General features: G+C 38.1%; 1 protein-coding gene across 1 annotated transcript in view; it reads left to right on the top strand.

Moving 5' to 3' along the window:
* Window positions 1-25,554, top strand: part of ALK (ALK receptor tyrosine kinase) — a gene marked incomplete at both ends in the record, with an annotated part of 285,134 nt that overhangs the window by 80,847 nt on the left and 178,733 nt on the right. The window contains one exon of the mRNA XM_082756089.1: window positions 9,618-9,782. Within this exon, the coding sequence (XP_082612215.1) occupies window positions 9,618-9,782 (165 nt within the window). The remainder of the gene's footprint in view (window positions 1-9,617; window positions 9,783-25,554) is intronic.

Genomic DNA, 25,554 nt, shown 5'->3' with positions numbered 1-25,554 from the left:
AGCCTGAAAGAGCAATTCTTAAAACTTCTCCCTACTCCTCTGCACACTGAAAGCTTTTAGGCACCTGAATGTTTCTTAGAAATTTTCCAAGGATCTAAATTTCTTTTCAGAAATGTGATAACCATGAGAGGGATGTAAACTGTGCCTTTCAGCAGCTGATTATTAGCTCTGGATCCAAGAAGCTCACTGAAGGTCACACAGGGATTCAGCAGAGCAATGCAGAAGACAAAGTTAGATTATCCAACTTCTATGCTAGTAACCTTGTCTCAGGACCACCCCTGCCTGCTGATTAAGCAGTTAATCCAAAATGACACAATAAATCAATAGCAGAAATAAAACCCAACAGTATTTTACTGGTAGAGTGTATTTCCAGTTCTGCCATGACTGAGATTACAGAGTGCTCAGTAAAACATCTATTAAAATACCCTCATCATCTGATGGGACCTATCTAATTAACTGACTGACATTGCTGGAGTGGGAAAATATAAGTTGTCTAATTACCTTTTTCTCGTATTCCACTATTGGATACATTTTTTTGATTGAAAGGCTGCGTAAATTGAAATGCAGGGTCCCTCTTCCTCTGTCAAACTAAGTTCTCTCTTCCTTCACTCAGAATGGACATTCTGATGGACGGCCACACCAGTTCTGACAGGAACAATGCTTGATGTTGTCTTTGAAACTATATGCAGCAATCCCAAAAGATAATCACGGGCACAACAGGATGCTTTGAGAGTGAAGCATTTACAATGCTTTTTTCCATCTTTTCTTGAGTGTCTATATTTGTCTCCATCCAAGCACTGATTAATCATCTAACATCTCAGAGGTGCTTCATCCTCCTGCCTTGAAGAAAACAGATTTAAAGAAACACACAAAGGCAAAATTACCTGGGAAATTAACCCACAGGGCAGGAGAAGTCTTTAAATCACTATTTTATTTTATTTTGTTTTGTTTTGTTTTGTTTCGTTTCGTTTCATTTTTGTTCTTTCTGAGATACACTGTTTAGCTAGTACAAACTTTAAATGCATTCTGCCTGCGTGGACTTACTGCAGCATATTAGCCCTCCATTTGCAGCACTGATGGAACCCCGTCCTGAGGCTTACATGATTAACTGCATCCAGCCACGTATTTTATTTCTTGTCCTGGTTGGCTGAATATTAATTTTCTCTTCTGTACAGGTATTGTATAAAAAATTGTCCTCTGCATAGAAACGATTAAACTTTTATAACAGGGGTTCCAGACAACAGGCACCCCTTAAGGCCTGGAAGCATTCGTGTCATTAGTAAACCTTTCTCGTCCCCATCCTCTACGTGCCCCCAGGAGGTCAACAACACCAAACCTTGAGCATGATTCTGGCAGAGTATGGTGGCAAATGCAGAAAGTGCTACCAACTGGAAAAAAATCAAATGCATTTAATCCCATCCAAATTCTGTTTTGAAAGAAGAACGTAGTTTCTGAGAATAACAGGCATAAACATAGCCATTTCCTGCTTGGAAAGCTGGAGACAGCTTTTACTTTTCAACTCTTCTTACCCAGTTGTGCTGTCTGAGTGTGTCTTTACCAGGTCCCCCAGTAGCAGCTGAACTTCTCATCCATTCTGTACCAGCTTTGCACAAAAGACAGGAATACCTCTCTTGGGCCGTGTCAGACTTGCAATCTCGTTTACAGATATTTTTCCCCTGAAATTTAGGAACTAAAGGTAATAGTGATGTTTTGGATTCCTAAGGCAACTGGGAATAAAACTCAGGGGAAAAGTGCAGATTCAGCTATCAAATGACTAGCGTGCTTGAAAAGGTGAGTTCAGCAGAGGAGGAACACATACCTTCAAGAGTGCATAATTATTCACAGCTTTGCTTTAATAGGTACTAAAAGCATAATCCAAAGGATGGCTCAATTAATAACTTATTAATAATTTCACTCAGCTCTTTGACTTCAGCAAACTGATTTGACTTTTTTTTTTACACTTTCTTTTCTTTTTCTTTTTACACTTGTTTGTGAAGAGATCATGATTTCCTAAATTGGGTTTGCTAAAAAAAAAAAAATGTATCAGACTAATTTTACTGTGGTGTAATTTGGGGTCATTCTCATTGCGTATATGATGCTCAGTGACACGGCTGCTGCTCAATGAGGTATCAGATGATTAATTTTTTTCTCTGGTAGGCTGAATGCCCTTGCTGAACAAGTATTCATAAGCATGCGTTCAAAACACTGTTTCATTCACGTGAGTTGAATGCCAGTTAAACACTGCTGACAGGAAACTCAATGAGTCTGATTGTCAAACAAAAGAGGGCAGCAGCTAGATGAGTTTGTGCTACAGTTATGTTCCCATGACTACTTGTTTTATGCATCTACAATAAATCAGACTAATATGGACATTTTCAGAATGATAAATTTATCATGATACTTGGCTTTGCATGGCGCAGTGAGAAGCATAGATATGAACTAATAGTTACAACAAGTTCCAGCTTGGAAGGTGAGATAAAGTCAGGAGAGGAATGAGCAGAGTAATACTTTGTCTCAAAGGAAAAATGAATCAATGCCTTTTTTATTAAAGGTAGTGTAAAAGTGAAGTACCACCTTAATTCAAACATACCCTAACTTTCAAAGAAAGCGTTTTGCAATCTTAAAAGTATTCTAACACTGTTTTGGGAATAGTGTTATAAATATAACAGAGCAAGACTTCGATCAACAATGGTTACACTAAATTAATGGAATTGCTGCATATAAAATAGTAGATGCTGTGACCCCATATACATGCACACAAATTCTTGTTCAACAATTAGGTGGTGTTTTTACCATGTGTAATGGCACTGAAGTCCACGGGGAGGAAAATCACAGGAAAGCAGTTTGTCCCTAACTAAGCTGAAGGCTATGCTGAGCAAGAAAGGAAAATAAAATTTACTGGGGAGAAAATCTTACTTTCTTTCAAGTTATTCTTTTTCTTATATCCTCTTTTCATTCACAGATAATATGCAATGACAGCTCAATATTTTTTAAGTAATAGAGTAATACACAGCAAGACAACAAATGTCTTTTCTTCCTGTGTCTCTCTCAAGTATTCATTTTCTCTAGAGATCTTTCAAACTTCATGCAAGAGATCCCTTGTATGAATTGTCAAAATATGACACTCCATCCAACTGCTGTTTTGTGCCAACTGGAGCATGTTTTCTAACTATCAGTGTTAGACAGTACTTCAGTCTTTTGGTCAGAATGGACATTAGAAATGCATTTAAATCTATTGTTTTTGCTGCATGCTTGGGAGATGTGCTGGACAAGTATTTCTTGCGTGGAAGATGAGCTCTGTCACTTTTCACAGTGGGAGGAATGAAAATCAGAGCTGTTGCTGGTTGTGCTACCCACACCCACTCCTCGTTCTTCTTTCTGTAGCTGTCTCAAAAGACTGTGCTTATAATTGATTGATAAAGGAGTCTTGGCTCTTTTTTGTAGCTCGATTTCCACCAAACAAAGCAGCTGTCAAAGATTTTGGTGATTCAGTCCCTGGTGTACACTAAGGGACCAGGTGGATATAAAATGTATGTTGTCATTTTAAAGATTGACTTAACTAATAAACAAATCTTTGCATTATTGTAATTTTCTCTAAGATGTGGCTCATCCAGCTGTTGCTTCGCTTCCCTCGGGGGATTAATTTAAAAGCTTCTGGCACTAGGAGAGCACTGAGCTCCCTAGGGAGGAAGGCAGCACGCTCCACACTTGGCTCGGAAGCCGGAGCGTCGGGATCTTGAGCTCTCTTCCCGGCAGTCGATGCCGTGTCTCTGCAGAGCAAGTGACATTGTATGTCCTGCTGGGCAATGCTCCAAAAAATTTTATTTTATTTTTTCAGAATACAATCTTAATTTCAATTGTACCTCCCGAGGGAAACCTCGGTGTTTTGCTTTCAATGTGGATAAGCTGTGCTGTTGAAGCCTGCCAGGACTCACTCCTGTGATGCTGTGTGCTGGAACCAAGCCTGCTGTGCTGCGTGCGGACCTGTCGGGCTGGAGCCTTCCTCGCACGCAGCACTTGTGGACAGGCACCTGTAGGCACCCACTGGTGGTCACCAGCCTGGCCTCCTGCCGGGGCCGCGAGGCTGTGCAATGGCTGTTGGGCGGCCTCCTAAGCCTCTGCCCTGTTGTTGAAGGGATTTCCTGCAGCAGTGAGCAGGAGGCAGAGGGGCAGGGAAGCCTCTGAGGTGAGAGGAGGTGGGGAAGGGGCCTGTGCAGAGAGACAGGATTGATGTGCTGCCTGGAAAGGGGTGGGGGCTCAGGCAAATGGGGGGAGATGCTGGGGACTGCTTTCACTTAGCCCTACTGGGATACCTCTGGTCAGTTAGCCTACAGGACACATCCCAGCTGTATAATCATAGAATATCCCGAGTCAGAAGGCACCCACAGAGACCAGTGAGTCCACCTTCAGACTCCAAAATCAGACCATGTGTCTGAGAGCATTGTTCAAACACTTCTTGAACTTCTTGAAGCAGGCTTAGTGCCATGACCACTGCCCTGGGGAACCTGTTCCGGTGCCCGACCACCCTCTCAGCGAAGAACCTTTTCCTAACATCTAGCTTCCCCTCATGAAGAGGCTGTAGACCATGATGTGGTCTCCCCTTAGTCCCCTCTTCTCTAGGCTGAACAAACCAAGTGACCTCAGCCACTCCTCATATGCCTTGCTTTCTAGACCCTTCATCATCTTTGTTACCCTACTTTAGACCCTGCAGTAGTTTTATATCTTTCTTTTAGCTACCCCTAGGTGGGGGGCCAGCTGTATGCTGGCTGCTTCCAAAGAGCCAAGCCATCGCACCAGTCTGGGGCTCAGCAGAGGCCGTGAACCCACCTGAGGCCATGGGTTCACAAAATGGCGGCGGGTGGTTTCACCACGTCTATGTGCCAGTGGGGCAGCGCTCACTTCCAAGGGCCCTGTCTGTATTTTTTGTGCCTTCTTCCACAAGTTCCTCCTAACTTTTCAGCAGATTGCTGAACTGACAGCCTGAGAGCTCCAAGTCTCCTGTTCAAGCTCTATTTTCTGGGAGAAACACCACTGCAGGTATCCTTGCATCTCCCCACACATGTAACTCTGTATCAGTGGATAGAAATGTCTTGAGGAAATTGAGACCCTTCGATGGAGTGCCTTTTGCGCTTTTCTACTCAGAAAGAATGGGGAAAGGCTGTAGGAACTGGTTTTGTCCCTGGGATTAATAACTGGAAAATCAATTTGTCATTTCCCTGTCATAAATTAAAAGCTTATAGGCCTCATAGCATGAGTATAACAGAGGTTAGTGCGTACTGAGGGAGGGCTCAAAGCTCACTCAGCAGAGCACATCTCTACTATACAATTTAAATTTTGTCTCATCCACAAAGACTGACTGTATTTGTATAAAAAGGGACATTCTGTACAAAAATATTTTACCTGTTTCCACACTGCTTCTGTGATTGTTGCTACTGAAGAAGGTGTACTCTTGAGGAAGATTCTGGTCCTATTTTGATCAGTGTAAGTGACCTCTACATTGTGCACTTGTATCTGTAGGGGTAGTACAAATTAGTCGTATTTAAGCTGATTATTGCCACTTGGGATTCGCATCTCTGAGCTGGTTCTTTGGGGAATGGAGAACCTCTACTCTCTCCCTTGTCTATTTTAGTAAAGTAAGAAAGCAACCAAGCCTTTTCAAAAGGGTGTTCAGCTGAGAGTAACAAAGAGGAGTGATTTGTGAAAGCCAAAAGACCGGGGTGAAAAGGACCCTTTTAATACAGACAAATGTAGAACAACAAAAGTGCATTCTCAGAGGAAAGTACCTGCTGGTAAGTTTTCTTTGTGGTTGAACGGAGGCTTGGTTTAAAATAAATAAGCCTAATTTGTTATTGGTCAGGTGAAGAAAGAACGTTTTCTTAAAAAGAACAGGCAGTTTATATCTCTGTAAATTATTATAATTCTAAATAAAACATTATTCTGTGAGGCATGCTTCCAGAAATTATCTAAAATAATCCAGAGAGTGAATGATCCATAATCTGACCTGAAGCAATATAAAGGATATTTTTGGCAGATTACTGTGTTTTGGGGTATTGCTTAAACTACTGTTAACTCACTATTTTATTGGAAAATTCTAATCAGTTTAATTAAAACAGATGTGGTTGACAGATATTTTAGTTGCTTGTGCATAAATTATTGCTGATGACTACTTTGATTAAAGTAAATAAATTGAAGCATTTACAAGACACTTCACATCATCAGACATACACAGATGTCACTGGCTTTTCAGTCAGATAGTAGCTTAATTTTCTTTTCAGTCTATGGTTGGAATCCTACACACTTTTAAATAACAGAAAATTAAATTATTTATGTCTACAGCCTTTCTTAAACAGCTGTTTACCTTGATTTCATTAGAAACATCATCTTTTGTTTCCTCTTTAAAAGAGTAATTAAGATAAAATAGACTTTAATAAATTAAACTATCCTGTTTCTTTAGTGTCCTTTGGATGAAAATGCAAAAGATTCTTGGACAAAGGTTTGCTGTTTAACAGTATATTAAAAAAGAATATTTGCAATTTGCTTAAATTTAAGTTCCTGTAGAGCTTCTAGGGTCTATAATGTCAGTATAGCTGTGCATACACAGGATATATGTCGTTGTGATATCTCTTTAATAGAAATAAACAAAAAACACTTAACTATCTAGCTACACTGTTCAAGTCTTAAAGCTCTGTATCTAGTCAATTTGTGTTGGTAGTAGGTTTAAAAAATAATCAGAGGAGGTTGTGTTTAACATATTTAATTATCTTTCCTGCAGAGTTTGCTGTTTTTCAAAAATGGTCAGAGTGGCTTTTATTCGTCTTCCAAAAGCAAATGACTACTTTGTATGCTTAGCTGGGCAAGAAAAAAAAATACACTGGGTTTTTTGTCAAACATGTTATGACAAAAGTCAAAAAGGAATCTGAAAGACCTTTCTTAAGCAGAGGCAAAAAAAAAAAAGAAAGGTGATTTGTGGAATTAATTCAAATATTATGATGGTTCTTTACTTGCAGATGTAGTTTATATGGTCTTGCAGCACATACCACACCAACAACAGTTTGTCAGTAGAAAAAAAGTATATAAATTATATACATTTGTATAAAGTGTATAACATTGTGAAAGATGTAGTAAAAGATGGAAAGCATGGGAATGGGAAATTAACTCACATTAGGCTTGGAAAACCGGATTATGTTTGTATTGCCTTCTGCTGTGTTGCATCAGATAGCATTTCTTTGTCATCATTTCTTTGTGCTGAATAAGATAGTAGCAGTGAAATTCTGTTCTGATGTGAGATTAATTTAAATATGAGCTTATGAAGAATGCAGATATTCTGGTGGTGTAGGGAGAGGAGTGGGAGGACTGTTGAGTTCTGTTAAAGATGCAGTTATATTTTCATTAAATCACAGGTGCTCTTAAGATGTACAATGTAAATAGCTTCCTCTTCTTTCAAGGAGTAATCTGTTGTAAAGGCCTTCCAGCTTGACCACAGCCAGCATGTGAGATGTCCACTTCTCTGTAGGCTGTTCATTGCAAGGGAAGGAAATAGTATTACTACTTGTCTTCTTTTCTTTATTTTCACCACTTCACATGGAAGCTTTAGTTGTTTTCAGGGGTCATAACACTAAATGTGATAACTTATTTAATGACATATCCCAATTAAAGTGTCCCAGTCATAAGTCAGAAGCCTGCTGTTTTACATGCTTCCCAAACAATATACAGTTGTCTTTTGAGGAGGTTCTTGAAAATGAGAGAGCCTTGTGGATGTCCACAAAAACCTTCTCTGCATGGGGACAGGAGGGTAAGAGAAAGCACAAAGGCTTCTGTTCCCAGCAGCTTGATGGTAGAGAAGTGGAAGCAAACAGTGACCACAAGAAAGCTTATAAAAATATGTAAGACTGTTGAGGGAGAGAAGCCGACAAAGAATGAAATGTCTGATTTGAAATGTTTGCTATTGCTGTGTGTTTTCCTTGGTCCAGGCTTCCGCTTCCATCGTTCTGTGCGTTCTGTCGAAGAAGCCCTTGCATGAGCTGTGTATTTTTTTATTTTCTGTCCTCCCCCTCCTTTTATTTATTTGACAGTGCCTTTAAGAACATACTGATCAAGGTGTTCCTGTAACTGAACTAGTCAGTAATAATGATATATTTTCTATAAAACGTAGTTCAGTGTTTGGTTGCTCTTTTGTCCATTTGGGCTTTGGTGCAAATTTTAATAGACTCAACACTTTATAGATTTTTTTTTATTATTTTTATTTTTTTAAAGAAATAAGGGACTAGATATGAAAGATTGAGTACAATATTGTAGTAGTAAACTGTGTAGCGCGAATATATCCACCATTCACTGCTGCCTAAATTGAAGTGTGCTTCATGCATTTATTTGTAAAATGTATATTGATAGCATGGAAGCCTGAAGAGGATGGCAGCTTGTGCATTCAAATTTAAAGAAATATGTAAAATCCTTGCTATCACTACTTCTGCTGTGTATGGATTCCCTACGTTATGTGGTTTCCGTGGTGGTATGAAGCAGTTAAAATGCTGAGTGATTGACAAAACACCTGAGTAGCGAAGAGAACCGTCGGGAGCCGGCAATAATATTAACCTTCAGAATAGAAGATGTTGTATCACCAGGAGAATAGGTTGAACTACATAAATGTGGGCTCACTAAGAAGAAATTAGATGTTTAATAGAGAATGTAATTAAATTTTAAAATGTATTAGTTAATTTGACTAATGTGCATTCAGATTGTTTGTTTCAATTTCACAATAGACATTGTAGAAGACTACAAAGAGGAGCTAGAATTTGTTCAGAAATAGTTTCGGGTACTGAGTATTGTGTTGAGTGCAGACTGGTGAGAAAAAATAAAGCCACATATACTGGGCATTCAAATAAAAATTAGCAGTCTTGACAACTGAAAGTGAAATCTGTGCGTTATCAATACATGCTGTGTTAAGAAACTTGAATTACGGTTTGATAGTAAATTGGACATGCGAAAGCAAATCATAGTTATACCAACAAGGTAACTGGTTTCTAAAAAACATCTCAGTAAGAAATGTCTGTTGGAGACAGATGCTCTACAGCCTTGGAGACTAAAGTTTTGAAACAGCAGGTCAAGCTTCTCAAATGCAGGGAGTCGGAAGGTTGCTTTGCAGGGTATAGTCCCTATGGCTACTAGCATGACCCATATGCCCAGGATATATGACTTGCTTTGCAGAGTCCTGTGCTCATTGAGATGGAACATGACTATATAAACTCTGTTAGTAGCCTTTGCACTGTAATGGTCCTGGATGAATTTAAACAGGCATCCCAGATGACATTTGCTTTCTTTCTCATTTTTATCAATCAACTAAGCTACTAGTCTAGATGATTCCCTTCCCTGATTTAGCCTGTTCTGCCCTTTTATCTGCTCACAAGAGAAGTTACTGGCTTTTGGGTCTTCCTCTTGATCTGCTGCTACTACCATAATGTATCTCGGGGTGGTCCATTTCGTACAATTTTATGCCTGTTTCTGAACGGACTTCCCTTATTGCTACTCATTTAAAAAGTACATGTGTGTAAACATACTTTCTAGCACAGAGGAAGCTGAACTTAATCAACCTGGTATGTTCTGTGTCTGTTTTCTTTTTCCAGTATTTGATTGCAATTTTGAATCTCCTTGTGAGCTGGAATATTCATTTTCATCAAAAGATCAGGAAGCACCCAACAAAGCCTGGCTGAGAGTGAGTGCAGAGGATATCTCACAGCTAAACATCCCGGATGTGCCAGAGAGAGATCACTCCGAGAATACGCCAAAAGGTACGATGTATACAACTATGTCATGCCTTCATTATAGTGGTTGGTTTTAAACAACCGACCAACCAAAAATAAACAACCAACCAACCATGTCCTTTTAAATACTTCAGGCAGTTATAATCCTTTCGCTGCAGGAGGCAATGAATTCAAACAGTATGACAAATGAAGGCAGTCACTTTGAATATGAAGTATCTGCTTTTATCTACATTATATATATGAGAAGCAGACTATAAAGCATAGTATTGTGTAAATTCTGTATAAGGCTGATCTCTCTATGGACAATATCTGGATGAGAATAGTCCTGTGGTGCCCATGTTTAAGGTTATTCTGTGGTTGAACAAAATATTTAAAATCACTCAGTCTGGTTTTACCACTGCTCTAGGTGCTGTTTATCCTTGTGTTCAGGGCTTAGGTTTTCTATTTGGTGTGAAAACAAAAGTTAGGTTTTGCCCTTAATGTAAGAAATATTATTGCCTATAGAGACAACTAGGAAACATGAAGAGAAATGAGTGTAACACTTTTCTTCTTTCTTGGATGAAAATGTGGTTTGCTGGAATTATTTTTCCTGCTTATAATCATAACTGTGAACAGCAGTATATTTCTTAAAGATTTAAAGTGATAAAAAGATTGGTAGGTATATTTTTACCCTCCTAAACATGAGAAAGCTAAAAATTCTTAATGCCTTTCCTGCTGTTTAGTAAGACCTGCTTGAAACCTTGGCCTATAAGGGTGGGGTGGTGGTTGAGAATGGAGATACAAAGTGGAAAAGTGGAGTTAGGGCTATAAGCTTAACCAGGAATATGAAACAAAGAGGTATAGGGAAGGATAGCAAACATTATTGGAATTATGGAACAGTTTTTATATTAAGAAAAAAAAAAAAAAGAAAATTAAATGCTTTATTCTGTCTGCAATGTGAGGACTGTGAGATCTATAAAAGTGTGCATTGAAGAGCACTGGGAAACAGCCATGAAGTTAAAAATACCGTGTATAGAACATACAAGAGGAAATATTTTTCTTGTAGTATCTGAGTAAATCGTGGTAATAAGATGCATGAATTAATGTTATGGAGGCCAGAAGTATGCATAAGAAGGGGTGGATAAATTCTTGCAGAACACATTAATCACTGGTTATTTAATTCAAGTCTGCTTACAGTCCGTGACTCAAAAAGCTTCTATTACAGAAAGCTACAAGTGAAAAAATCCTTTCCTCACTAGCCAGCATCAGAGATGTCATTTGACTTTGCAGACCTGCAATAGGACAGTACTGCTTGTAACAGTTCTTATGTTCAAGTAAAGACTAAGGAAAAGTTTCAGTGCAGCTTTTGTTCATGTTCTTGAATTCTGTTTTCTCATCCTCATCAAGAGTATAGAACTTTTCCCCAAAAAGCCATTATAAATTAACTTTCAAGGCCGATTGCTTGAACACTAGTTCATCAGCAAACCAAGTCATTTTAGTGCGTTCTGTATTGTGTTTAAAACAGATGGACCACATTTGTGATGCATGCAAATATCTTCTAATTTTCACATCAAAGAACATACATATGCATAATAAATTTCTTGCTACAAAGATAGTTAAGTGAAAGTTTGAGGTAAATCAGAATGTCTGCTGCTGAGAAAGTATTTTTCCTTTTCTTAAACCCTCAAGCAAGCTGACTGCTAATGAAATTTTTGAATTTAAACATGCTAGTTTTGAATTAAAAATAGTAGTTGTTGCTTTCCTGGAGTGGGAAAAATGGAGAAAACAGAGAACAATAAAGGTATTCCAGGTGAAGGGCCTGACCAGGGCACTGCAGTAGTGCTTTTCTTTGGTGGAGTTACACCTTTGTCTGTATTTAGTCTTTTTTATTTATTTTTTTTTATGCTTTTAATTTAAATGCTATTTTTTTTAAAATATGTTGGGCAATTTTCTCCTAAGCCCCTCAATAGAACTGTTGGTCTGAAACTCATAGGTGACTAACTTTTTGTGTATAAAAACTCATTTGAAAAATCAACACTTGGAGCTGGCATCTCTACTTTAAATCACTTTAATTACAGCTGCTTGGCACAAATAGTTATGCGGTCTGTTTCATTCTGAAATAATTAAGCACAAGTAATTCCAATCCCCAGTGGTTCCTGCAAATTGTACTTCCAATTATCTCAATCTTATTTCATCTCCTTTGCAGACAGTAATGCACGGGGAGAAACAGATAATGTAACCAGCTTTTGAGATGGTTTAGGTCATCCTTATAACTTGACTATCAAGTCATGTTAAGACACTGATAGAGATAAATGTCATAGGTATGATTCATTGTGCTTCATAAACATTTATGTAAAAGGTTTGTCAGGAAATCATTGGTAAATATCCCGAAGAAACACACTGTAGAAGTATTTTTACTTATTTATTTATTTATTCATTCCCTGCAGCATGACACAGCTCAGTGTCTAGGAATCAGATAAAATCATCATGGAACTGAGTACCTAGAGGAGGAACAAGTTTTAGATGTCTCAGTGTTTGTTTATGGTCACATCTAAGTGCTATGTTCACTTGACACATTCATTGTGTAGTGTCACGCAAATCATAGATCTGAGTAAGGATAAATGTTGAGGTGACAAAATCTGATATTAAATTATTCAGTGTTGGAAATTGGAGGTCTGGTTTACAAAGAATTGAAAAAGGATGCTTAACCAGACAATGGTGGAGGGTGAAACTTAGTGTAGATTATGTGAATCGAAGTGGTGGGAGAAACAGGCTGAGTTGGCATATATAAGAATAGATTCTGATCTGGTTGCAATTATTCAAGCTGATTTTTGAGTAAGAATAGAACTGTGAAAATATCAACTCATTAGCAGTCATAAAGTAAATGTCATGTTGGAATTAATTGGGAAAAGAGTAGAAAATAGAAAATAATATGCTTTTATAAATATGTGGGTCACCTATATCTAGAATACATCATTCTTTTCTGGTTCCCATACATCAAAAATTATTTAGTACATCTGGGAAAGTTATTAAAAGAATGGAAACACGGATGCAATGGCTCTCTTTTAGGAGCCCTCAAACAGACTAGGGCTCTTCTCTGCCTGGAAGAGACATCTAACAGTGGCAGTGGTTTACTAAATCATGGGATTTTATAAAATCTTTATGAAAGATTTTTAAAGGTTTGTAAACTCCCATGACTTTATAAAGTAAGGAAATGATGAATATAGAAGGAATATTCCTTATTTCTCTTAATACAGAATTGAACATCATCAGATTAAATTAGTAGGTGTCAGGTTCCAAACAAAAACAAATGAGATCCCTCAGTATTTTGCACAGAATAAAACTGTAGGACCAATTGCCAGAGGGGACTGTTTGAGATAAAACCTTCTGCAGGTGCACAGGAGGTGTGCAAGGAAGAAAATAATTACCACTATTACAATCCTTTTCTGGCTCAGAAAATCCTTGTGCAATATATCCCTGAAGGCCAGAGGATTAATCTGGGGAAGTGCAACTGTTTGCTCACCCTGTTCATATATTTGTTCCTATGTATCTACACCTGTCTGTTTTCAGAAGCAGATGGCTGACATTGATGGATCTTTAGCCTATGTTGGCAGGGTTGGTGTGGTGTTCTGTTCCTCTCCCATCTTTCACCCCAATTTTCTCTTCCTTTATGAAAAAGGAGAGAATTGTACTGTTTTGGAACAACTTTTAGAGTTAGAGAGAGAAAAGGTGTGACTTAAATATTTAATATTATTTGCTGTTCTATGAAAGTCTTGTAAATGGTATGGAACCATTTCTTGTGCAAAAACATTGACTGGTAGGAAGAATTGCAGGACTGTCTGTAGAAATCTGTAGAAGTGTGTATGCCAAGATACTTTGTGTGAGATTTTCAGAAATTCTGTGCCACAGTGCTTCAGTCTTCTCCGTTGCCTGCCTCCTAGGCCCTGCACAGTCCATGAAGACCTGCTGGAGCTACTAATATTTTCAAGTCAAGCTTTTTAACGTTTTGCAGAATTAGAGATTTAATGTTAAAATTCCACTGATATGCTAAAGATTGACAAGAAAACCTCTACTAATGGTATCTGAATCTGGTCTGTATGTATTGCAACGAGTAGGCAATCCATTGCTAGACATTTTTTCTTTTAATTCATAACTAAACAAAACACTGCTATGAAAATCTAGAATTCTGCATCAATTAATGCTTTTTTTTTTTTTTTTTTTTGACAAGTGTAATTAATTCTTAATTATTTATGATCCTTCCTAGTATATTGTACCACCAAATGTACTGCTGTCTATTGTAATGAAATATGGGGAACTGGAGATCATGCAACCGTGGCAGTATTTCCTAAGGAGGCTAGTTATACAGTCCAGTCAGTGGTTAGAAGGACAGAGTTTGTGAACTGGAGAGGCTGCACTTTGCAGCAGTGTGGTCAAACACGTTTGCCATGCCCAAGTGGAAAAGTCATTGACCTCTCTTATAAACTTCCAGTGGGTCAAACCAGCCATAAATTCCATGCATCTTTATTCAACTCTTGATTCAAACTCAGGGTTTTCTGTGCGGCAGAGCCACTGAGTAACGGGTGGTTTACTATTCATCAGAAAGTGTGCCACTCAAGAATTCATCCCTCCTGTGACCTTTTCACAGTGCTGGTATTATCCTTCTCCCAGACAACCCATGGATGAGCTTCCTATCAGCAACATCATGTTGTTGTGTTGCCCCTGGGCTCATAGAGGACAGTAATTTTGGTCTCTCATCTAGGAGCACAGTGCTTCTGAGATAGATTTTACATGGCAGAGGAAGAGAGAAACCACTAGCACAAAGTTCATCTTGTGTATTTAAGGAGGAAGGACCAGCAGCAGTGGAACCCAAAATATGTATTCACAAACCAGACCAAGATCTGTGCTTGGTTGAATGTCAGTGTGTATTTACAAGTGCAAACACCGTTTTAAACTTGAAGGATTAGAAGCTTGACCACTCCTGCAAGAGTGTTGCCTACTCCTCATTTAAGTCTTGTGGTACTAGATAAATTAAGTGAATTGAAGCTTCTATTATCTGAATATTTCAGGACCATGAAAATATGCAGATACTTGATAAAAATTTCAGATGAAGAAATCAGCTGGGGAGGTACGACTACTATTTAAAATGAGAAACAAGGAAGGGAAGTAATAAGCCAGTCTGCAAATGTGAATATGAGTTGAAGCAACTCCTTAATGGAAAATGTAAATTAAACTTTCATGAAGGGGGCAAGGGAAGTGGCAGATGACAGCATCCTAGCCAGCTGCTGATTAGTTGAAAAGCTCTTGTGTAAGTTCTAAAACAATTATCTGCACGTTGTGTTAATGCAATTTTGATTTTGTTATTATTATTAAAGAAATGGAGCAAGGCTAAGGCACTGAGCATATTACCAAATGGGAGATAATGAACTGCGGGATTATCAAATGGCTGTTGACCTTAATTTGTGACTACTCAGACAAAGAAGAATGAGGAGGATAATATAAGATAATAAATAACATTTTCTTTCAGGTTATCACTTTATTAACAGAACTGCAGAGTATAAATAAACATGGATTTGCAAGAAGCAAGTAGCTCAGATGTTAATTAATGTGTAGTACTCTAAAGCAGAAAAAACACTTGTAATGCTAAAAAGATAGCTGTCTACTAGGGGAAAGAATACAGGGTAAACAGAGTAGTTGGATTCATGCTAGACAGAAGTCTTCCCTTTATATTAATCCTGAGACTGGTTTCAGGATATGCCTTGATCCCACAGAATCGATCCATCTTATATATCTTTTAAACAAGATCTCATAGTATTTCTTATACTTCTTTTCTTTAGTAAATCAATATATGGTGTTTGAGGTTTGACAGGGTCTGAAAACAAAACAGAATTGTCTTCTCAGGAGAATTTCAATTTTATGGGAAGAAAAATATGTAAGTTTTTTCATATATTCACATCTTCATTTTTTTTCTAAAATTTGTGACGTGCAATAAACACATTTCTTTTTAATGTTGGAGGACAATATAGCTCATCCTAGTCAGCAGAGATTCAGTCCAGATGTTCAAATAGTCTTTAGAAAGATACTGCTATAGTATGAGGCCATCCGAGTTTTATTATTTATAAGTATTCAGATGAACAACAGGTATATTATAAACATTTGTAAACTTCCATTATTTTGTAAAATCAGAGTGGAATTGGGTTTTCTATTAGTTATTTTCCTCCATAAGATTTAGCTATTGAATCAGTGGAAATAATCATTGTGTTTGGGTTAAAAGATCTGCTACAAACCACAAGTGAAATATTAGGAGAACAAAGCAAGATCTGGAAACAACACATAGGCTCAAAATTATTCATAGGTCTTACTGCAAATGAGAGATTTATGGATTTATAGGTGTCACTGTCACGTTCTTTGTAAACAGAGAGGGTTTTCAAATCAAAAATGTTATTTACAGTGAATAGTTATGGTTGCTCTACATGAGATTTAAATTTTGATCCTCAACTTGGCAACACACATATCAAGTGTTGCAACATGGCTCTGTAGGAGTTTATATAACTTTAATGCACTAAAAACAAAGCAAACTTGCTTCATAGTCTGCTGGGCTGTGAGGAGAAAAAAGAAAAAAAGCTTTTTTTATGATGGTCAGCTTCCAACTCATTCTCTTATAGTACAAGAAATAGACCAGATGTTCTTAGCATTTTGCAGCTTGTTCTTCTCATTAGTACGACACTTGTGCTTTGTTATTGCAATGTTATTTTTCTTTAATGAGCTTCCTCTGAAGAGACAAATTATCATCTCACTGTAGGACAGTGTGTTTGTTTATACAGTAGGTATGTATTTATGCAGGCTGTGGAGAAGCGTGCGTGTTTGTTGATTTTTGAAATCTTCTCTGCTAATTCCTTAACTCAGTGAAGACTTGCTTGCAACTCGTCATGAAACATTTTGTTCCCCAAGCTGAAAAATAAAAATTAATCTCAGTGTGCATCAGATGTTAGTGTGCTCTGAGGACTTGCTGCATACCTGTGACTAATGTACTTCCACGAGTATATCCAGAAAAGGCACTGACAATGAAGAATAAATGGCTTGTAAAACGGCCTCTTTCTCACTCTTAGAGACACTTTCTCCTTGTCAAGATGAGAGGCAAACTGAAAGGACAGCTGGAAGGAAGTGTGTTCTGCTCTTGGCTGTGTTTAACCTTTTTATAGGAAAAGACTACTGCATTAACACAGACTTGTGATTTTTTTTCCTGTGTAGTAGGGGTAGTGTTCTTTATCCATGAGTGCTTATTTCCATGGGCACATTGGTTTTTTATTGTACTTTTCAAGTACGGAAAACTCATGTATTTGTGCAAAGAACATTCAATGAATTTACACATTGTTGTTTGATAGTTTTAATTTCTTTCTAGCCTTTCTGCTGCCTTGGTTTTCTGTGTATGTGTGTGTGTATATATATATATATATATACACATAGAGAGAGAGAGAGAGCCATGCTAATGGCAGCTACCACCAGTAGTAGTAGTCTCTATTTACAGTCTCTGTAAATAAAAAATGTAATGTATGATGAAGGAGCATCAGCAAGGCACTGTAAACTTTGTAGCTACTTTGTAAACTACTTACCAAGCATAGTCTAATTACATGCATTACCAGTTATTCCTATAAGCTGTGTTTCTTTACCTATGAGTCTGAGAATGTCCTTCTACGTCAGGCATTTACTTCATACTGTTTTGAGGAGCTGGGAGAAGGGTTTCTGTATGTCATCAAAGCAAAACTAGAATACAACGTGTTTAAATTAATAGCCCAAGCTGAGCTGTATTCCTAGCTCTTCCAGACTTCATGCATCTCTCGTACCTTAACTATTACTAACAGTTAGATGCCTGTTACTCTGCAATATTTTTGGCATTAAGTTGGCCTGGTTCACTTTTAATAAATAGAGTTTATCGTATGGGATTTTCTACAGGCCTGTGTATAGGCCCTTTCTACAGGGATCCCAAATCCCTTTCTACAAGGATCTGTGAGCTTAACTGTGCAATTCTAGAGTTTTCTCTTATAGCAGCTTAAACTGAGAATGCTTATTTTATCCTACTCAAAGTCATCAAAGAAGGCCACAGTGTTTAAGGTAAGATACTGAATGAGAATCATTTTACGTCTTTAAAGATGTTTTCTTTTCTTAATACCATGCAATGACCATTTAGGTGGCCCCAGACATCTTGCGTAGTTTATAATGAATAATCTTCCATTCAATTATGAGTTAGAAGCTATCCCTAAAGTTTCATCTGTTTTCTTTGCTTGTTTTGAGAGCACGATAATTAAACAGATCATATAATGTAAGAACATGAGAATGGCCATACTGGGAAAGCAGGACAGGGAAGCAGCTACCCACAGTATTTGCTGTAGGCAGACAGGCTTGCCTTGGGGCTTCGGGGAGCGATACAATACAGCGCTCCCACGCTATATTGTAAGTCTGCTGGGATACATGCTACAATATGTTGTTGATTTGGAATCTGCAAACCTAGATGCCAGTCCTATACTGAGCATCATTGCCTTTCTGTGTAGTGAATTATATTTTGAGTGCCTCTTTTGGTAAAAAATCACTTCCTCTAAGTTCCTTTAACCCCCTTTAGACTCAGTGGCATAGTCTTTCATATCTATCAAGTGCACCTAACCTAGAAATGCTTGGCATTTGTCTTTTGCCTTCCATGGATGAGAATTTAAAAAAGGATAAATACAAGGGATTGTCTTCAGTTAAAATGAGGAAAATGTTTTGTGTTTTGCTTTATTTTTGAATCTTGACTTGATAATAGTGGGTTCATACTACTTGCAAACTCAGATAAGTCATTTTTATTAGGTGAATACTCAGGTGTCACAACAGAGATGAAAGAAGCAAGCACAGCTTATTTCTAAATGGCATTTCCTTCAGAGTTGTTGTTTTTTTTGTTTTTTTTTTTTTTAAAAAAAGCAATAGTGGGTTTTAGTCATTGTTCTGCATTTTTTCTTCTTCCTCTTCTATGGCTGTGAGCAGTTCTTTCCATTCTTCTCTGAGAGGCTGTCATATAAATTGTCTGGTGTAAACATGAGCAAACAAGATGATGAGTAGACTTCACCAGATTTGAAGAGGTATTCAGACAGCCAAAGCATTGCCTATGCCAAAAGAAACAATCTGATTTAGAACAGAGCTGCAGTAATTTGTTCTGTGTGCTGCTTTTAGGGTGGTTCATCTCACTGTTTTTGTGTGCTTCCAGTGGGGAAGTGGAAAGGTCAGGCAATGAAGGGAAACGTTTTGCTGTATACCACAGATAAGCATCTCTGGCAGTCATTTGGAGCCTTGCAAGGCACATAAACAGCATAATAAAGGTTAGATGGGAGCTCCTTTTCACCTGTCACAGTAATTTTGTTAACAGAGAAAAGCCCAAGCTGCAAAGCTCTGATACCAGTTTTGAACAGCTGAAGGTGCAAGGATGTTCAGGTTTCAAGGCGCTGATTCAGAGCAGTGCAGAAATAAAAGTCCATGTTTAAACAATGTACTGATGCAGGTTTAATTCTACTCTTAAGTGTTTTTCCTGAAGGTGTGGAATTATGTGGAGAGGAAACAGAGAATGGTTTATGTTCAACTACTGTAACAGATTATAGCTTTTTAGGCAGCCAACTGTGGATAGGGCTGAGCCGGTCATACACATCAAAAAGGCCACTTTAATAGAGCTGAAGTTCTCTGTGACATACAGAACTTGAAATTTTCCATACTGAAATTTCTTAGATTAATTTTCCAATTACTAATCAAGCCAAAGTAGTATCTGTTATGCCAGAGCAGATTCTACAAAATACTGCTTAGTAAAGATGCCAAGGCATTTGCAAATCAGTGACAACAGCTGGATTAACAGCACCAATTAACATTTTTAATAGCAATTTTCATTAAATACATTTGTTTAAATATGAATACTAGTGCAGGTTAGGTGTCTGTCTTAGCCACCTATGGAGAAAATTAAATGGATGCAGAGATGGAGGCTTAGCTTTACTGAAGGAATTGATTACCTAGTTAGAGAACAGAAAATCTGGTTCCGTTACCTGTAAACCTCCTGAAAAAAACAGAGATGGTTGTAATGACTTTGAAGCAAGAAATGATAAAGATGCGGTCCCATCTTTTTCAAGGTTGGCGTGTGGCCTGCTGCAGGCATTTCTCACTGCATGGCCAGTGTGAAGAACAAATGGTTAATGGTAGGGGTTTGGTGTTCAAGGGGCTCAAGTGATTGTTGTCCTGTGTAGAGCTGAACTGAATATGGACTTCTGTGAAATTTGAGGTGCTTACAAATATTCAGCAAGCTTGTGAATTCCCGATTACCTTAAAATCAAGGAAAACTCAAGAAATAGAAATTAACGTGTTTATTTAAAAAAAAAAAAAAAAGAATTTGGGCTTCCAGTAGCCCAAACCCTCCTGCTCTGTTATACAGTGGAAATTTGACAGGAGGCTGTGAGAGGATTAAGGGGTATTTCACTGCAGATGAAACTTTGGGAACCAGCATTTGGGTTTTGCTTGCACAGGTGAGAAGTCACATTATAAAGTCATACCAGAGCTAATACACTTTCCGTGGTATTGGTGTTGTGTGTTTGCTTATGTGCTTAGCTGAGATGTTTGGGGTTTGGTATGGCTGAGTGCTGTGTGAAGCTGAGCAATCCAGTTCTTTCCACTGACTTGTGGGGAGAATGTGTCTGTCTGGAAAGGTAAAAATGTGTTGGAGTAGGGGCACACCTTGAGTGGTTGTTGGCTTACATTTTCCTTACACAGTGAGTGATGAAGTGTCGTTGAAATAACTGAACTCTAACCAGGTGAGGTGTCTCGTCTGGGTGTAAAGCACTGCATAACCCAGGGGAAGAGCTTTTCTGCTTGGCTGTGATATCCCTGAAGAGATGGGCATTAGCTCTGTGGAAAGGACACGTTACAGGCAATACTTTCATCACTCTCTACCATGTGTTTTACTGTCGGCATGAAATTATGCATCTCAGACTGCTTTGTGGGTGGGCAGGTGAAATGTATTAGAGCTATAAACCGATTAATATGTGTGTTATCTAACATCACACCCAGTAACCATCAGAGAGGGTGGGGCGCCAAAGACTGGCACTTAGTGTGAAGTTAATTATGCCCATTACAGCAAGAATGACCTAAACTACTTATGAAAATTAACTAACTTATTGGTTACCTGTTTTTTCACCTGGTACACTACTTTTACCAGCAGCCAGGCCGTTTTATTGATGGAGCTGAGTTATTGAGTTCTGTGTAACTAAGACAACTGCTCGTAATGCAGGCTGCAGAAACTTCAGATCACTTTTTTTTTTTTAACTCCAGCAACATAATCAAATCCTTACTCTTTATTTTGTTGTGTTTTCGGAAAAACACCTTCCTATTCCCTCCTTCTCCTTTGATCTTTAACAAGTACTGCCCTCTTGTTCTTTTCAGCTTGCAGGATGAATGGTTACAGAGCACGGGAACTGGCATTTTGCTAGCCCAGGTGTATTTATAATCAGTCTGTTTGTGAAATTGCTGAAAGCCTCCAGTTTCTCATTGTCCGGCAACAGGAGCATGTTAAGTCGAAGAATATGTTGTTCCTTAAAGCTTGACACTGTCACAGAAGTGATACAGATGTGCCATGTGCATTGTCTCACTGGCAGCTGCAGGTGTGAGACCTGGTATGGGTATGAGCTGCAGCTTTTTTTTTTTTTTTTCCCTTTTTCTTTAATGTGGGTGCAGTACCTTTCTTGCCTTAGAGATGCCAGTTTGTTTGGTAGTATAAGGAAGTAATGCTGTGCCACTTCTTTCTACCTTTCTATTCTTTTTGGCAATTGGTGCTTGTTATGTATGTTGATGCTATGTGCTTCCTGCTCGGGGTGGGGGACATAGGAAAGATGGAGTGAGGTTTACCTTTGCACAGGGCATTTCTCAGCGTGGTCCATTTAATCATTTTGATCCCCTCTAGACTCAGTATTAGACCAGAAATTTAGACCAACAACAGTTTGACAACCTGTACTGTAAGCTTGTAGAACAAGTTCAGGAGGGTACAGGCATTATATTCTTGAGAACTCTGTTGAGATTTGGAAGTTTGGCGGTGGAGTTGACCGCTTTCTGTCTTCAGAATGAAAAGCTGTAACAATGACGTAGCTCGGGGAGGGAAAAACACTAGGGAAGCAACAGAGGGGATGCGTTGTGTAAAAATGGTAGCATCTCTGTTCACTGGAAAAACTGCTCTAGGGCATAGTCCTGCTAAGAATCAGTGTTTGCTGTATTACAGGCATCTGTTTAAAAAACAAAACAAAACACCTCTATTTCTTATGACTACCCAATACCCAAATACTCAGAGCATTTTTTGCCAGATTGGGTTCACAGAACATGTTATCCTGTCATCTCTGAGAGCCTGTCATCTCTGTTACTGAGACCTGCACTTTGATCACCACCAAACATATCTAAAGAAGGAGATTGACCTGTCTTTGGCCACAGCACAATGGATTTTTTACTCCTCTTCAGGCAGAGATAATGACCATAAGGATTTCTTTCCTGCATCACCTTTGGTCTGAAAAGTACTAACACTGAGAACAAGAGATAATTTATCAGGGTTTCCCTATTACCAGATGTCTCTTTAATTGATGGGAATCTTTTTACAATCACTTAAAATAATTGCTTTTGAAGAATTTTTTTCTCAATTGACAGCAGCCTAATGACAGGTTGTGACTTTATAATCAATTTTAATTATTGTGTAGCTGATAGTACTAAAAGTAACAACTTTAACTTTTGATGTGGGGTGATTGATTTCGGAGGCCACCTGTAAGTAAATGATTTCTTGTTCCACAAAGATTTTTTGTATTAGTGCTTTTTGAAGTAAATAAAAAGAAAATCAGGCAAAGTAATTTTCAGTAGCTGAAGCACAGGTAGTATAGTCTGTTATAATAACCACTGCTGCCCTAACTGTTTTTCTGACAACTAAGAGAGCTGTGTGTTTTAATAGCTAACCAGAAAACTGGAAATCAGCATTCCTAGGTGTTTTTCCCATTCCATCACTGAGTCAGTATGCATATGATCACACCCAGCAGCCATTTTGTCCCTCAGCAAGACTCTTAAAATAATCTGCAGACTGTCAAATGCTGTAATGCTAATAAGGTTCAGTTCTGGTAAGGTTATTTTACAAACGGAGTGTAGAAAACTGCATCAGCCTGTTACTTTCTGAATACATTTGCTGAGTTTACAGATGAAATGATGCTTTTTTCTTTTTTTTTTTTTTTTTTTTTTCCCCCTGCACTGTTAACTGTAAATCCAAAAGTCAAACCAATTTCTTCTGGATTTTTTTTTTTCTGATTGTCAACAATAATGGAGGTTCTCTGGCTCAGCCTCTGTGCATCCTACTCTTCTGTTGTTGAATCTAACTGAGTTTTACCTTTAATGTTTGAAGTGGAGGAGCACCCTCCTTTGTTCCCAGAAGTTGTCAACCTTGTGGCACCAAGGATTTAAATTACATGTTAGTACAGGTCTGTTTGTTTGCATGTATATTACATAAGATGAGGAAGAACAGACCCTTTTCAGATCACTGTTATTTAGAATCAGACCATTTTTGGTATGTTTGCAAAGTACTTTGAGTTCCTTCAGAGGACAGGTGCTATAAGTTCATATTACTGGTCTGTGTGTAAGTGATAGTTGGTCATTCTGCTCCTTGGCAGTAATGGCACAGTGAAAATGGATTGTCATTAATGTCAGCAAATACAGTTTTAACAACGTAAAACCCATATCTCTGTGAAACTAAATGAGATTTTTCTTAACACAGCCACTTTTATGTATCCAATGTGCATTGCGTAGACTACTTCACTATTCTTGAAGCAGCTACCAGTCACCACGAGCAGTCAAGCAGTCACTGCATTCTCCATAATTACAAGCAATTTTCCAATTGAATTATCCCGTGATTTAATTCCTTAGCTTGCATCTGGAGAGCATCAGCAATGTGCAGCTGTTTTGGCTTTGAGTGTTAATTGCTGCTAAATGCATTAAGAGTGGCCTTGCTGCAATGATTTCAGAAAAGAGTTAAATCCCAGCTCACTTCTGGATTAAATTTTTGCTTCTTGTTTCTTAGTCTCTTGACTCACATCATGATACAGGCCATAGTTTTATTAGTATTTGTCTTGGGTAGTTGTGAATCTTAACTCAGGGTGAATGTATTTAGTCACTGAACTGAAATTGTATTACAATGAAATGCAAAGATGAATAGAACCGTGCCAGAGCCAGTAAAGACTGAAGGGATTCAGATTAATCATAGAATCATAGAACGGTTTGGATTGGAAGGGACCTTAAAATCATCTAGTTCCAACCCCACTGCCATGGGCAGGGACAGCTCCCACCAGACCAGGCTGCCCAAAGCCCCATCCAGCCTGGCCTTGAGCACCTCCAGGGATGGGGCACCCACAGCTTCTCTGGGCAACCTGTGCCAGTGCCTCACCACCCTCTGAGTAAAGAATTTATTCCAAATGTAAAAAATAATCATCAAAATCTATCCTCTTGTGGTTTAAAGCCATTACTCCTTGTCCTATCTATACATTCAATGATAAAGAGCCTCTCCCCAGTTTAGTGATAAATGCTGTTAGTTTATATTGGTATTATGACTGCATAGTTACGGATGGCAAAAGAAAAACACTCAAGGTAACTTTGTAAGGTACAAAGGATCTGATGAAATAGGTATGATACTTCACATCAGAGGATTCTTTAAACAGGCTATGTACTTCAAATATACGATTAATGCGTTATAGTTTGTCCCCAATGGAAGACTGGCAAGTATTTGGGCTGGAGGTGTTTTGTCTGTTTGTTTTTCAGAAAGAAAAAATAGAAGGAAGATTGCTAGCTTTGTAAGGCTGAAACTATCATCAGGGCTTTCCCTGCTCTGTTAGATTCCACTGAGAACAGATTTTTTACTGAAAGTCCCAAATTCTCTTCTTTACTTCATTCCGTTAAGTATGAAGAACGTAGTTAGGGGATTCTTAAGAATCAGAACTCCTGTAGCTTAATGGGAATATTCTTGAACTGTACTTAATTAACTAATGATGATTTAAAAAAAAAAAAAAATGAAACTTGTAAAGCATGAATTCATTTTCTAGCTTTGAATCCTGTAAGCTTTACTTTGGTTATTTAATGTCTTGACCATTTGATAACCTTTTATTAACAGAATAAATACTTACTGTGAAGTGCTGTTGTACTTAGAGTAACAAAAGTGGTTTACAAAATAATTCTAATGGCAAACAATTTCTAGGTTTTTAGTAAGAAAATATTACTGTTAAATGAACATGGTTTAAAAGATATCTACCCCTTATGTGTAGAGGTTATTTATCCAAAGCTGTGTAACACATATGTGTCTGTACACGAAAAAATGGCTCGTTTAAATTCGGAGATTCTGCAAGTCCTAGTCATGTTAAATGTGGGATGTGTATGGTTAACTTTTCTGAAAGCTTGGCCGTTTTCATCCAGCTATTTGGACAAGCTTGGGCTGTCCTATACATGAAGTTAAATTAGTTCTGGCTAACTTCCTAAGCCATCTCAAGGTAACATAGCTGTATTAAAATTCACCGTTTTGTCTATTTACCAAGATACTGACCCTCCATTGAAGTAGCTGCCTATGAAGAAAATTAATTAAAAGAAATTATTTACTTAATATCTGCAGGATATTTGATCTTATGCTATGGTACGAAACTTCTGACTATATTAGAGGTGGTGCATTTATATGATTGTGGAATGGAAAATCACAGAATTCTAGGGGTTGAAAGGGACCTCAATCGGGTCCAACCCTGATGAAGTAAGTTCTGATTATGTTACT

Source organism: Aythya marila, assembly GCF_965140915.1.
Source record: "Aythya marila genome assembly, chromosome: 3".
NCBI lineage: Eukaryota > Metazoa > Chordata > Aves > Anseriformes > Anatidae > Aythya > Aythya marila.
This window is presented reverse-complemented; position numbering and strand designations above follow the sequence as displayed.